This window comes from Malaya genurostris, chromosome 3 (genome assembly GCF_030247185.1).
Source record: "Malaya genurostris strain Urasoe2022 chromosome 3, Malgen_1.1, whole genome shotgun sequence".
NCBI classification, from domain to species: domain Eukaryota; kingdom Metazoa; phylum Arthropoda; class Insecta; order Diptera; family Culicidae; genus Malaya; species Malaya genurostris.
This window is the reverse complement of record NC_080572.1, coordinates 67,791,875-67,807,866: the sequence shown is the minus strand read 5'-3', so window position 1 is coordinate 67,807,866 and position 15,992 is coordinate 67,791,875. Positions and strand designations below refer to the sequence as shown.

The 15,992-nt window shown below is 41.8% G+C and overlaps 1 protein-coding gene across 6 annotated transcripts in view; it reads right to left on the bottom strand.

Moving 5' to 3' along the window:
* LOC131434775 (beta-glucuronidase) overlaps positions 1 to 15,992 on the bottom strand; it is a 104,698-nt gene that overhangs the window by 52,385 nt on the left and 36,321 nt on the right. The window contains exon 1 of one of the 6 annotated variants that reach the window (XM_058601896.1): positions 14,413 to 14,766. The exons of the other annotated variants lie outside the window; for them this stretch is intronic. Within the exon in view, the coding sequence (XP_058457879.1) occupies positions 14,413 to 14,536 (124 nt within the window). The 5' untranslated portion in view covers positions 14,537 to 14,766. Of the gene's footprint in view, positions 1 to 14,412; positions 14,767 to 15,992 lie in introns of those variants that run through there. 6 annotated transcript variants of the gene reach the window in all.

The window sequence follows — 15,992 nt, the reverse complement described above, 5'->3', positions numbered from 1 at the left end:
CTGCCAGGAGGACGTGTCGTGGTGGGGAAAGAGAACCGTTATAATTTCCTTCAACCTCGCCGGACTACGTTCAGGGGGTGCTAGCGCCCCTCTCGTTTTGGCCATTACCATCCTGTAGGCATCGCCCCATGGGTTGGAGTTGGCTCCCTCACATAGCTGGTCGAAACAAGCTCTTTTGCTTGCGCTGATGGATTTGTTTGGTGCTAACTTCGCCGTTTTGAATGCCGTGTGCCTCTCCATCCTCATCTCCGCTGATCGAGCTCTTTGTATCTGTGGACAACTGGCAACACGGTCGTACATGACAGGTCGGTGCGGGAAAGAGATGCTACATCGGCAGCTAGAGCAAAATGTCAAAATCAAACCATATGCAGAACGGAGCAGACGTAAAAAATAATCGTTATTATTTTCTCACAATTTGATAACCTAAGTTTAAAAAATTTGTTATTCTATGAGTAAATTGTTATTCTAAATTTGTTCTCTACTTATCTGCTAATAGTACGGAAGTAAGTAAAACTAAATTGTTTGAAGTTAAATGCTAATTAGTACGGTTACAGAGGTGATAGTACGGAACAAGTGAGGTTAAATACTGCAAGGAAGAGCAAGGAAGATAACCGAAATTTGTAAGCTTTATTGAATTTATTGAAACCTATATTAACTGAAATAAATTTGCAGCTAAAAGCGTGCACCACCAATACAAACTGTGGTCTGCTGATTTTGAGTTCGGTGAACTTGCTCGGACTGCGCCAACATTCTTTTAGAAATTTCGCCATGAATGTCGATGAGAATAATGGAAGCCCTCAAACCCCTCCTAGAGCAGAAAGTAGTTGTGCTGGCTGTGACCGTCCGGATAGTGTGGATGACTTTGTCCAATGCGATAAGTGCGATTCTTGGTGGCATATGTCATGCGCCGGTGTCACAGAATCTGTCGCCGAACGGGATTGGAATTGCCGTAATTGTTTGTTAGAAAGCACATGTGATCAAAGTATAACCTCAAGTGCCAAGCGAGCGAGGACAAAGTTGAGGTTAAAATTGTTGGAGGAAAAACATGCGCTGGAGATAAAGTTCCTAGAAGATAAACAGAAGCTATTGGAGGAGGAATTAGACGACGATGAAGACCGGGAGAGCTGTCGTAGCAGAATTAGTCGACGGAAAAGCCTAAACCTGGTGAAGCAGTGGTTGAGCGGAAATGCGGATGAAGTGAAAGGCGACCAGAGCCAACGTAGCCAAGGAGCAGCCTCATTGTTATCGCAATCGCCAGATACACGCAACCAGAGAAAGGAGAAAGACGACCGCAACGACATCCCAAATTTACCGCCGAAGAAGCTGCTCTCTAAACCACGTGATTCGAAGCAGCAGCTATCAGAATCCAATCTTCAGGACGACGGGGTAACTAGCCAAGCCACAGGTAACCCTAGCATCCTCTCTCAGTCCTCCGTAACACAACTAGCCATACCAGGTAGGCCACTATCTATTTTTAACGAAAGCGCTAAAGCGCGAACCGGATATTTCAAAAAAACAAACACAACCGCCCAACCCCCGCGCGTTGATAATAATCTCAATGAGTTGATAAAACAATTTGGGAATCTCAAACTGTTCCAACCGGGTTCAATGTTTGGTACTGTTCCTATTGCACAGGAACTGCCAACGATTACTGAATTCATTCCTACCCCCTCGCAGTTGGCCGCTAGACAAGTTATGCCTCGTGATTTGCCTACATTTTCAGGCGACCCAGCGGACTGGCCCGTGTTTATCAGTAGTTTCATGAATACTACACTCGCCTGCGGCTATAGTTCCGTAGAAAATATGTCAAGGCTACAACGATGCTTGAAGGGACAAGCATATGAAGCAGTACGAAGTAGATTACTTCTTCCTGAGTCCGTTCCTCAGGTAGTCAGCACCCTTCAATTGTTATATGGAAGGCCTGAAATGTTAATTACCGCTCTCCTCGAAAAGATTCATTCCGTTCCAGCCCCTAAAACAGAGAAACTGGAAACGCTATTAGAATTCGGCATGGCCGTACAGAGCTTGTGTGACCATTTGGAAGCAGCAGGTCAACATGCTCATCTGTCAAATCCAGCACTCCTCATGGAGTTAGTGGACAAGTTACCCGCCCATGTGAAACTTGATTGGGGTGGATACTTGCGCAAGTGTGAAGTAGTGAACTTAAAAACGTTCAGTGGTTTCATTTCTGAAGTGATGTTATCCGTCAGCAAAGTTATTGGAAATACTGGAGGCAGTAAAAATACTGCTGGTGAACGAACGCGAATGAAGCAGAAAGGATCTGTTTACACACACATGGATGATACCAGCGATAGCCGTGAGGTAGAAAGGTTATGTACCTCGTGCAAGAAACCGGGGCACCGTATCCAGGATTGCCGTTCGTTTAGATCCACCTCAGTAGATGATCGTTGGAAATTCGTTCAATTGAATAACCTGTGTCGGACTTGTTTAAATGCTCACGGCAGAAGGAGCTGTCGCAACCCGAAACCTTGTGGAATTAATGGTTGCCAGAGTCGGCATCACCCTCTCCTGCATTCTTCTGTGAATTGCGCACGGAATCGGCAACAAATTGTTGCGGAAAATCATACTCATCGTCAGCTGGAAAAGTCATTATTGTTCCCAATCGTTCCTGTCACACTGCGTGGACCGCGTGGTGTTGTTACCACATTTGCCCTACTCGATGATGGCTCTTCAATGACCCTCATAGAAGAAGGTTTAGCTCGTCAGATCGGTGCTGTTGGAATCAAAAACCCCCTGTGCTTAGTGTGGACCGCTAATGTGACTCGCAGGGAAGAAAATTCTATGCAGATTACTTTGAATATATCTGGTACTAGAAGCCAGAAGCAGTTCAGATTAAACGATGTCCAAACTGTGAGAGAACTTTCACTGCCGAAGCAGACGATCGATTTCAAGAGCCTTGCCAGCCGTTACCAACACCTGCGTGGGTTACCCATCGCAAGTTATGATGATGCTGTACCACGTTTACTCATCGGGGTGAACAACGTGAACCTTACCGTGCCTTTAAGAGTCAAGGAAGGGCAATTCCGAGAACCAATCGCTGTGAAAACCCGATTGGGGTGGTGCGTGTATGGCGGAGAAACAAGAAACCGAGTGTCGACGTTAAACTATCACGCCTGCAACTGTACAGGTGATCAGGAAATCCACGATATCGTAAAGAATCATTTTGAGCTGGAGGAAATCGGGACACGGGCTGCAACAGGGCTTATTTCCGATAAAGACAAACGAGCGCAAAGAATACTCGAAGAAACGACTGTTAGAAAGGGCGTTCGTTTTGAATCAGGATTGCTGTGGCGGTATGATCGCGTGGAGTTTTCTGACAGTTACCAAATGGCGTTACGAAGATTGGAGTGCCTGGAAAGGAAAATGATCCGTGAGCCGCAACTGAAGGATAATTTACACCTCCAAATGAAGGAGTACCAGTTAAAGGGATATGCGCATCGAGCTACCCAAGCTGAGTTAGCCAATGTTGACATGAGACGTGTGTGGTATCTTCCAATAGGTGCTGTGACGAATCCAAGGAAGCCTGGCAAGGTTCGTATAATCTGGGATGCTGCGGCGAAAGTGGACGGCATCTCGTTGAACTCAATGCTCTTGAAGGGAACCGATCAGCTGGTCTCGTTACCCGCGATCTTGTCACGCTTCAGGCAGTTTAAAGTGGCAGTTTCAGCCGACATACAGGAAATGTTCCACCAAATCTCTATTCGACCAGATGACCGGCATTCACAACGCTTTCTGTGGAGAAGTGATCCATCCTGTGCTCCGGAGGTCTTTCTGATGGATGTGGCGACCTTTGGATCTTCGTGTTCCCCGGCGACTGCACAATACGTCAAGAACAAGAACGCCGAAGTCTTTGCCGAAAAATATCCAAGGGCAGTAAACGCAGTAATCCAGAATCATTATGTGGACGATCTGTTGGATAGCTTCGAGAGTGAAGAAGAAGCTTCTCGCGTTGCTGAAGAGATTCGGACTATTCATCGGTGTGGAGGCTTTAACCTACGTAACTGGTTGTCAAACAGCAAAAGGGTGCTTAGAACGCTGGGAGAAACCAATCCTGCTGTAAGCAAATCCGTAAGCGTTGACGTTAGTCATACACATGGTCGAGTTCTGGGAATGCTGTGGATCACTGAAGAGGACGTGCTTTGCTTCTCCACTTCTATGAAGGAGGAAATTCAACAGTTGCTGATCGACAATGATCGACCCACGAAGAGACAGATTTTGAAGTGTCTAATGGGTTTTTTCGATCCTTTAGGACTACTTAGTGTTTTCCTCGTGCATGGTAAAGTAATTCTTCAAAGTGTATGGCGTTCAGGAATCAAGTGGGATGAGAAGGCTAATGAAGACATCTATGAACAGTGGAGAAGGTGGATATTGCTAATGAAGACAGTCGAAACCCTCAAGATACCACGTTGCTATTTTGTAGATGCAACATCTGAACGGTATCGTCATCTTCAACTTCACATTTTCGTAGATGCGAGTGAGGTGGCCTACGCAGCACTTGCATACTTTCGAACCATTGGAGTGAAGAGCAAACCGGAATGTGTTTTAGTAGCAGCGAAAAGCAAGGTTGCACCTCTGAAACCGTTGTCAATCCCGCGCCTTGAGCTGCAAGCTGCAGTCGTGGGAGTACGTCTCATGCAGTTTGTGAAAGAGAGTCACAGTGTATCGATTCATCAGGAGTATCTATGGAGTGACTCCGCCACCGTACTGGGTTGGCTGAGGTCAGACCACCGTAGATATCGTCAGTATGTAGCATGTAGAGTGGGAGAACTGCTCACATCAACATCGGTGGAAGATTGGAGATGGGTGCCTTCGAAACAAAACCCAGCGGATCAGGCGACGAAATGGGGAAAGGGGCCGCAGTTAAACACAACCGGTACATGGTTTAGCGGACCAGAGTTCCTGCAGCTTCCGGAAAAAGAATGGCCACAACAGAAGACGATAATATCGACAGCAGAAGAAGAATTGCGTCCTATTTACAGTCATCGTGCTATAGCAATTCCTGAGTTAGTATTCGATTTCAACAGAGTATCCAAGTACGAACGTGCCGTCAGAGCTATGGTCTACGTCCTTCGATGCATAGAGAACTTGAAGAGGAAAAAAGGTAGTGAGGAGGCCATTGTCGGTCTGCTCAACACGACAGAGATTCAAACAGCCGAACGAAAACTCATTCAATTGGTTCAGTGGCAAGTATTCGGCGACGAAATGGTCGTAATTAGGCGCAATTTGCAATCTCCCACCGGAAAACGCGAAGAATTGGAGAAAAGTAGCAACTTATACCCTCTTACTCCAATAATGGATGAGTTCGGAATCCTACGGGTGGATGGCAGGATCGGAGCAGCCCGTAATGTATCTATGGACGTCAAATTCCCTGTTATTCTACCTAAGGAACATAAGTTCACTCACTTGCTGATTGATAGCTATCATCGTAAGTATCGCCACGCCAATTTTGAGACCGTAGTAAACGAGGTCCGTCAGATGTTTTACGTCCCGCGGTTGAGAGCGGTTGTGAAGAAAGTCATCAAAATCTGTCAATGGTGTCGAGTGCAAAATACGAAACCGAGAATTCCCCGGATGGCTCCGCTTCCCGCGGCTAGATTGTCATCGTTTTGCAAGCCTTTCACGTACGTAGGCTTGGACTTTTTTGGTCCCTTGACTGTGAAGATCGGTAGGAGTACTGCGAAAAGGTGGATCGCCCTATTCACCTGTTTGACATTGCGAGCTGTACACGTAGAGGTGGCCTACAGTTTGAGCACGGATTCGTGCGTAAAGTGTGTCCGTCGATTTGTGGTTCGCCGCGGATCACCAGCTGAGATATACTCAGATAACGGAACCAATTTTCAAGGAGCCGAACGACTGCTGAAGGAGCAAGTACAGCGTATTCAGGATGATCTGGTAACGACATTTACCGGCACGACCACCAGGTGGCTACTAATTCCTCCAGCTGCGCCCCATATGGGAGGTGCCTGGGAGAGATTGGTGAGATCGATAAAGACAGCTATGGAAACCACGTACAACAACGATAGAAAGCTGGATGATGAAGGACTCGAGACGATGGTAGTCGAAGCAGAGGGAATAGTTAACAGTCGTCCGTTGACTTATCTACCGTTGGACGCTGAGGAAAGCGAAGCCCTAACTCCAAACCACTTCCTGCTAGGAAGTTCCAACGGAGTCCGTCAGCCAGTTGTAAAGCCAACCGACCCAATAAGGTCCATCATGAGTTCCTGGGACATGATCCAACTGCAACTAGACCGTTTCTGGAAGAGATGGACGCGCGAATATTTGCCAACCCTGACCAGAAGAACCAAGTGGTTTGGAGAGGTGAAACCATTAGCCGAAGGTGATCTTGTATTCATCGTCGATGAGTCGAAGCGGAATAACTGGATTCGTGGGCGGGTACAGGAGTTGATCAAGTCGGTAGATGGGAGAGTGCGACAGGCCGTAGTCAAAACTGCGAGGGGGATCATACGTAGACCGGTAGCCAAGCTGGCTGTGTTAGATGTGGCAAGTAGGGGTAAAACAGAACCTGATGGTCAGTGTTACGGGGGGGAGGATGTGGACAACTGGCAACACGGTCGTACATGACAGGTCGGTGCGGGAAAGAGATGCTACATCGGCAGCTAGAGTAAAATGTCAAAATCAAACCATATGCAGAACGGAGCAGACGTAAAAAATAATCGTTATTATTTTCTCACAATTTGATAACCTAAGTTTAAAAAATTTGTTATTCTATGAGTAAATTGTTATTCTAAATTTGTTCTCTACTTATCTGCTAATAGTACGGAAGTAAGTAAAACTAAATTGTTTGAAGTTAAATGCTAATTAGTACGGTTACAGAGGTGATAGTACGGAACAAGTGAGGTTAAATACTGCAAGGAAGAGCAAGGAAGATAACCGAAATTTGTAAGCTTTATTGAATTTATTGAAACCTATATTAACTGAAATAAATTTGCAGCTAAAAGCGTGCACCACCAATACAAACTGTGGTCTGCTGATTTTGAGTTCGGTGAACTTGCTCGGACTGCGCCAACAGTATCCTTCTTCTAGCCCTGAGGCAAGGGAAATCCGGTATGCCGGAGATTTTTTGCAGACCAAATAGGACACTGCTAGCTATTCATCAACATTTCAATGATATACAATTAAAAATACATGGCTATGTACATTCAAATCAATACGTAGATATATTTCGAATCAAATGGTGACATAATATTAATAATTGATACAAAATTGACTGAGCTGTAATTGTTCAAAACCTGACCACATTTCTACATGTATTTTTCTTGAGTTTCTAGTTTGCACCTCTACATAGAAAACAAAAATGTGTTCCACATTAAAAAAGTCGAGTAAAAATGACATATTTTTACAGTTGTTGTTGTCGTTTATTAGCGGCTTCAACCACGTGTGGGTCGTTCGCCGCACTATTGTTACAGTTGATTTATCACATTATTATTGCATTTTTAAGTGTTCAATCGTGTAATTTTACATGCCCGTGTGGGAGACTGCGCATGTGTATCACAACTTCAAGTCATTTCCGTAAATTCCAACCATTCCACGAACCTCGTGTTTATGATTAGCATCATATGTGGATTCACGTGAACTCTATATTTCTTATTTTGTTATATACATAAATTCAATTTACAGCAAAGTGATCCTTTAAGGCACCTGCGCGATAAAATTTGTTGTTCATCATCTGCCGGTGAAGACCTCAACGGTGAACACGTCGTCTCGTATTAAGCCTTGCTCGCGACAATATCTGGACACCTCTGAATACGTATATCTCTGGAACCGTAATGGTAACCAGAATGTGACCGCCAAAACCCGCGCTCGCAGTGTTTGACGAAGCTTTCCTGCGTAATAATGGACGATGGAACTTACGTGCTGGAAGTCTTCAAGAAGCTTCCCGGAATGTGTTTTTATACTACCTTGTAACGGAACGGTGTAGAGGAGCATTTAAGGATGAAGAAAATTGCCAAGTTTTCCAAAGAAAAAATACTTGGTTTGGCAGGCAATAAACAGCTGTGGTCGAGCAAGCCAAAGTTTCATCACTACCGGAACGGTAAACAAGGAAATATGTCGTCAAGAATATCGATTGTTACCATTCCTACGTAGCCATGATGCTTCCTTGCTGTTCTGGCCTAATTTGGCATCTTGTCACTACGCCAATGATGTTTTAGAATGATACAAAACGAATGGAGTCCATGTAGTAGCGAAAGAGGTGAATGCATCTAACTGCCTTAAGTTGTGACCTATCGAGCGGTATTGGGCTCTGGTGAAGAGAGAGCTCTCTTAATACATATAAATAAACTACAACTATAGAAAAATTTCGAAAATCCTGGACAAAAGCAGCGGAATCGGTTGCAGACTTTTAATTCAGATCCATAATTCAAGTCCAGAAATCAGACACTGAGTTCAGGTTCTGGATAAAAGTTCGGCACTAAGGTTCAGAATTCATTCCCAGAACCAGAATCCAGCTCAAGCATACACATTTATAATTCAGATACAGATCAAATTCTAGAATTCTAGAACAGAATAGAAAATTCAGGTCCAAAATTCATTTCCAGAATGAAGATTCAGAATTCAGGGCCAGATTTCTGTTTCGAAGTTTAGTTTAGAATTCAGGTCCAGAATGCAAGCCCATAATCCTAGTCCAGAATTCAACAGTAAGTCGAGAGCTCAAAATTAGGGCTCAGGTTCATAATCCATTGCCAGAATTCAGCTTTCAAAATGCAGACCGACAATTAAATTCTAGAATTCATTACCAGGATCCAGTTTCAGCTCCTGAATTCAGATCTAGAATTTATTACCAGAATCCAAAGCTCATGTGTTCAATCTAGAATTTAGGTCCAAAATCTATTTCCAGAATCCAGCCAAGCATGGTATAACAATTTAGCAAACACAACTCACCAAAAGTAAAATAACTAGAGCGACAGTTAAACAATTAAACATAAATTCAATTCGGCGTTGCTCGGAAATGTTTCGGGAAGAAAAGGCCGAACAAAATTCCCGAAGTTTTCTTACTTAGTGTAATACTCTGAACAGTTTTATGTTGTTATTCAATCAATTTTACCTTACACTTCCCAAGTTTGGGGCACTTGCTGCACTCGCTCTCCTTTAAAAAAACCTTTTATTCTACATTGACATAAAAGTAGTATCTGTATTTGTCAAGATGCATCGTTTCTCGTAGAATAAATTTTATATTGAACTCCCCTTTTATTAGTGAACTTACTACAGCTCTCCTACCTTGATAACCCTTATGACCACCTCTTAGTAGTGTACGAAGTATCCGTGCTCTTCGAAAAGTATCGATTAATTCATTAAAATTAACAATAGCAGAACTACTTATTTCAAATTAACGATAGCAATACTATCTAGCACAATCTTGACATTCTTGCCCCTCTCTTATTTCATAAAAAAATCAAGATAAAAATTGATTTTCAAGATCCCCTTCTCCTAGTCTGAATCTGCCCCCCTATCTTGTTTGACGACGAATAAGAAAATGTTACAATAAACCTTTGTCATGAATATCTAAGCTCGTCGTGACCACCTCTGAATAGTAGAAAGTAAACCCCCCCCCCCACCAAAATATCCAACCTAGTTAGGTGTGGTGAGTTTGAGTTGTTTTGGAGTTACGTTCGATTATATTAACAATTTGAATTTTGCTCCTCCCTTGGATGAGACTTTTACTTTATCCACCCGCTCCCACTTCTTCTTAAAAATGCTCTTAAGATCATCTGAAGCGCAAATAATATTTGTACTCAGCAAGAAGTATCGTTTTATGGAAAATTCTATGAACTTCACGTTAAACTTCCTTTTTTAGAGGCACTCATTATATCCACCCCCCACAAATATTCTTAAAACCATATTTGAGTTTATCAAAATGTATGTATGGTTTTAAAAAGTATCAATTCTCTTTAAATAAGATAAATTTCGACATGGCCATCTCATATTAAGAAAGCTTGTCCTAATGATCATCTGTGAAGAGCAAGAAGTACCTATGCCAAGTTTGATTGCAATACGTTCAGTAGTTTTGGAGTTAGGCCGTTGAAAACATTACACCCTCCTTTTTAAAGGTACATCCAACCCCCACATAATCATACCTACGGAATGCAAAATGTTTTTATGGTTTTCAAAAAGTATCTATTCTCGTCAAATTAGACCCCCTCGTCAATTTTCATGACCCCCCTGTTAAGAACACTTGCTACGCTCCCTCCCCCACAAAAATACCTTTATGACCATCTTTTAAGAGCAATAAGTATCTGAACCAGGTTTGATAGCAATCCGTTAATTTGTTCCGGAGTTATTACATTGCAAACATTACACCCCCCCTTTTTTAAAGGCACTTGCTACATCCACCATCCATATAATCATATCTAATATAGGCTAACTGTTTCTAAGGTCTAAAAAAGTATCAATTCTCGTCAAATTACACAAATTTTTTCATGACCCCCCCCTGTTAAGGACACTTACTACGCTACCTGCTCCATTAAAATATCCTTATGATCTTCTCAGAAGAGCAAGAAGTATCTGTGCCAAGTTTGGTGGCAATCTGTTCGATAGTTTCGGAATTGTGCCGTTTCAAACATTACACCCCCCTTTTTAAAGCCACTTGTTACATCCACCCCCGTAAAGTCATATCTAATGTATGCAAAATGTTTCTATGGTCTTCAAAACGTATCGATTGTCGTCAAGTTATATGAATTTTTTCATGACCCCCTCCTGTTAATTACACTTGCTACGATCCCTCCCCTATAGAAATGCTTCCTAAACCATCTCTGAAATGCGAGTAGTATCTGTGCCAAGTTTGGTGGCAATCCTATCAGTAGTTCCGAAGTTATGGCGTTACAAACATACAAACTTACATCCATTTATATATATATATATATATATATATATATATATATATATATATATATATATATATATATATATATATATATATATATATATATATATATATATATATATATATATATATATATATATATATAGAATTTATTACTTTTTAGGTTAAGTTGTAATGCAAGTTTCTTTAATGCAAAATTTCATGTACGCCATTTTGATGTTCTACCGTTGCATTTATGAACAACAAATAAATTTCAGAATACTATAAAATGGGAAATTTTTCTCTTTCAGGAACATAGCTGATTTATATCAAAATGACGATAAATTACAAGAAAGATTTCATTATTTATAATACTTATTTTTATCTATACATTCTATATAAAGACTGTCCCAGAAAGTATGGACGCAACCAAAAACCACTGCCATTTCGCAATGGTTCAGAAACTGTCAATTTTTATGGCTGCATCCTGTTGTTTACACTCTTCTCTAACCACTTGTGCAGTTGTTTATTCGTTTTCATTAGTTTGTTTCGAAATGCGTGGACTTTCAGTAGAACAACGTCGAAAAATTGTGTTCAAATGGTGCACAGAACGCGGACTGTCACTGAGAAAGATAGCAAAAATGGAAGGAGTAAGTGAAAAAGCCTTGCGAAATGCAATCAGGAAGTTCGGTAAGGATGACACCTTTGAGGATAAACCGAAAATGGGTCGAAAAAAAGGTCCTGCTAATCCTCAGTTGGATAAACGTATACTGAAGGCGTTCGAGCAAAAGAAGGAGGTTTCAGTTCGGGATGTGGCCAAAAAAGTGGGTACTTCGAAGTCAAATGTTCTTCGTGCTAAAGAACGTTTGAATCTTCGAACCTATAAGAAGCAGAAACAACCAAAACGTAGTCCGAAACAAGAAGCATCGATCAGGCCGAGGGTTCGAAAGCTGTACAATACGATTCTTGCTGGAAATTCGAACTGCATAATCATGGACGACGAAACCTAGGTGAAACTCGATTACAAATCCAATTACAATATTATACGGTGCGAGAAGGGCAAGTGTTAAACCAATCCGAGACATCGATTGAATTCGAAAAATTTGGTAAGAGAGCTATGGTCTGGCAAGCAATTTGTAGCTGCGGTAAGATTTCGAAACCCTTCATCACCACTGCTTCAATGAACAGCGAAATATACATCAAGAAATGTTTACAAAAACGACTTCTACCCATGATTCGAAGCCACAAGGATCCTGTTTTCTTCTGGCTAGATCTTGCTTCTTGCCACTACTCGAAATCGATGGTAGAATTGTATACTACCAAAAATGTCACTTTCGTCCCAAAATACATGAATCCACCAAATTGCTCACAACTTCGACCAATTGAGGAATTTTGGGCATTAACGAAGGCACATCTTAGGGAACATGTCTCGGCAGCCTAAACCATTCAACAGTTCGAAAAAGATTGGAAAAAGTGTCAAAACTTGTCGCCAAAAAGTCTGTACGGAATTTAATGAGGAACGTTCGCAAGAAGGTGCGCCAGCTAGTCTACAATGGCTAAGTAGCAAATGTTGAGAATAATATTCTGTTGTTGTAGTCTAATAAGGAGTGTATCGAAAATAAGCTATCCACATACATTTGTGTTGTACGCATGTATTTGTGATGGGTTTTTATACTCAGATCACAGCATGCTGTGCGTTTGGCTGTCAGCTTTCGTTTGTTTACTTGTTTGTGCGTTTGAAATTCTGCGTTTTAAAAATGTCGCGTATTGAAAAGGAAGTGGAAATTAAGGTTCTGGACACATGGCTAAGTGAGAAGGGTATTACTATGCGAAAATTGGCGAAGCGGTTTGGAATTCATCATACCAGTGTTAAAACCATCATTAATAAGTTTGGGGAACACTATTCTTTGGATGAGCTAACAAGAAGCGGCAGAAAACCCGGCTCTTCCAACCCGAAACTGGACCAGAAAGTGGTATCTCTAATCATGAAGAACAAATCAATGTCAATACGTGATTTGGCCAAAAAAGCAGGAACAAGTTTCGGAATGATCCAGCGAATCAAGAGGCGAAATCACCTGAAGAGCTACAAGAAGCAGAAAATCTCGAAACAAAGTATAGAACAGAAGAAGCGAGCAGCAACAAGGGCCCGGAAATTGTATTCGCGTCTTTTGCAGTGTCCGGATGCATGCGTTTTAATGGACGATGAGACTTATGTAAAGAAGGACTCAAAAACCCTTCCAGATCCACAATACTTTACTGTCGTCGTTGGGGAGGATGTGAGCGATGCGGACAGGTCGATTCAAGTGGATAAATTCGGTCGAAAGGTACTGGTATGGCAAGCAATATGTACCTGTGGTTTAAAGTCAACCATTTTTCACACTACCGGAACTATAAATGCAGTAATCTATCGATCTGAGTGTCTCCAGAAGAGATTGCTGCCTTTATATAAGAAGCATAGTACACCTCCACTGTTTTGGGCGGATTTAGCGTCGGCTCACTATGCCAAAATCACTGTCAATTGGCTTGCGGAAAAGGGTATAAATTTCGTTGGGAAAAATATCAATCCACCAAATTGCCTTCAGCTTCGACCCATCGAACGTTACTGGGCAATCGTGAAGAGGGTCTTCAAGAAGACTGGTAAGGCAGCTGGGAACATGCAGGAGTTCAACAAAATTTGGGCTCAAGCGTCCAAAAAATGCGATGCAACACTTGTCCGCAACTTGAAAAAGAGCGTTCGATCAAAAGCTCGAAAATTCGTGAAGGAATAACTTAAATTTCATCCGGTTTTCATTATGCTCAAGTTTAACCTCGTACAATAGAGGATCAATTTTTAGTTTGAACAAAATATCGTTTTTTATCATAATTTGAAAGAAAAATGTGTGGATAGCTTATTTTCTATACAATCCTTACTATCAGTATATCGAATAAAATTTGAATATCTAACACTTGTGAATTATTTACAGCGAAATCAAAGTGCGTCCAAACTTTCTGGGACAGTCTTTATTCTGTTGGCATAACAAATTTATGGAAAAACCATTCTGTACATCATAAAATAACGCCACAGTCGACAATTTTATTTTATTTAGAAATGATTGCTGCGCAAGTATCAATTATTCGATACTTTATTGCCTTTTAATACCTTGTATCGAAACCCAAATTTTTGGTATCCCGATACCCTAGGTATCGATATTTTGCCTTCCGAGTACCATCACTATTTTGTGCCAACACAAATTATCAACAGATATCAGGACTACGAAATTTTCTTATGATTATAAATGAATACCGATTTTCTCAATGCACTAAAGAGAAGTTGTAAAACGGGTTCAAATACAATGTGATACAGATTTGAATTCATTGGACATAAAAAATGCCAAATCACTTGATTTTACAAAACCGTTACAATTTTACTACAGTTCCCCACGGTTGCTTATATTCAAAAGATTCCGATGTAACAATGAAAATTACTGTGTTACAAAAAAAACAACAACGCTGATATGAATAGCACCGACTTATTTACATAACATGAAATTCTCATTGCCCTCCAGCACCGCACCCCGCACGCATTCACCTACCGATCAAAACGGATACCAGCAGTCGCATGTTGTGGCTGTGTTGAATCTCCCGTAGCTTCTCGAGGCGACGCTTCTGACGTTTGCGCAACTGCACCAGGCGACTAGTTTCGTCATCAGAACCCATTCAAGTTCTTGGTTTCAGCCAACGATCATGGCCAACTAGTCGATCACCTTAGCAAATGTTGGAAAATGTCTCCACCTGCTATGAACTATGAACTATTCACAACTATCACGGTGCGGTGCCCTCCCACGGACAGGTTTCGTTTTCACTGGTTCCACCACAACAGGCACCGATGACCGAGCACTAGAACAGAAAAACATCCGCACCACCCGTTCGAACGAATCCGGTTGAAGTTACGCTGGTGCGCGCGACTCGATGCCGGTTATCACATATTGGCTGCGCCTGTCGTCGGTGTGCTTATCTTGAATTTGGAATTGCCGGCCGCCCGGGAAGCTTTCCCATCGTCATACGGCGAACCGCGCCCTATCAGTAGGCACCGCAAGCCAGCCCATTCATTGGCATCGGCTATCAAACTGACGCGCATTTTTGCGCCTTTGTAATCGGAATTTGTTTTCCAGTGTATCATCGTGCGTTCGGTGCACTGGAGTCCTGACTGCGTGGGCTTGGGTAATCGAGAAAGTGCTGAAATTTCGATAGTGCCTCGCTTTTCAACAGCAGTCAGAGTTGGTGATCCCCGAAATTAATAAGTTATCTCTCAAAACTTTAAAATAAAACTGACTGAACGAATTTCCAACACTGATAACAACCCGTTTCTGGTTCGGTTTCTATCTTATCAGGTTCAGGGCAGTGAATCGGATGACATTTTCTTCGAAGAGTGTGTGGATTGTGGATTAGTTCGTCGCCCGATTATTTTAGATGTCACAATCGCGTTACTTTACTACATTGTAATCGTTATGAGCAACTTGTAGATATTAGTTACTGATAGTAACAATCGCTCAAGGAATCCACTTAACATCATTTCACGTGAGGTAGCCTTCGCCTTTTTATCTACATATCTACACTAGTGTTATTGAGGACGACTTACAATTTCAACATTCATTATCTACAGATAATATGCTTTCAATCATTGCTGATAACAGATACAGATACTTCAACACGTTTAGACGCTTTTTGCTGCTAGATAGCATGACGATCGTAAAAGATGAGATATCTAAAAAAAAGGCGGGTGGGTAATGTCAGAGACATAACTGGATGTCGTGAATACGAAAACAACTGACATGTTCCTTAACACTTCCGAATATCAATTGCATGAATTATGCACGCATTCCCCTTTTTCACATTTTTCGCAAGAACAAAGAAAGCTTCACTTGATCTCGATTACTGTGAATTTCACACAGCGAAAAGTGCACAAATCTAAGCAAACTGTTCTTGATTTGCAGTAAACTGAGGATATTTCCCTACGATTTGCAAACAACAAATCCTAATAGTTCTTTAGAAAACTTTTAGAGCCATTAGAACGGCTGATATTGTGCAATGCTCTCCACCGTTGTTTTTTTCCCAATGCTAATGACTGGCAGCTGTGACGTAATCGCTCTTGTCGAAAGCGTGCAGACGACAC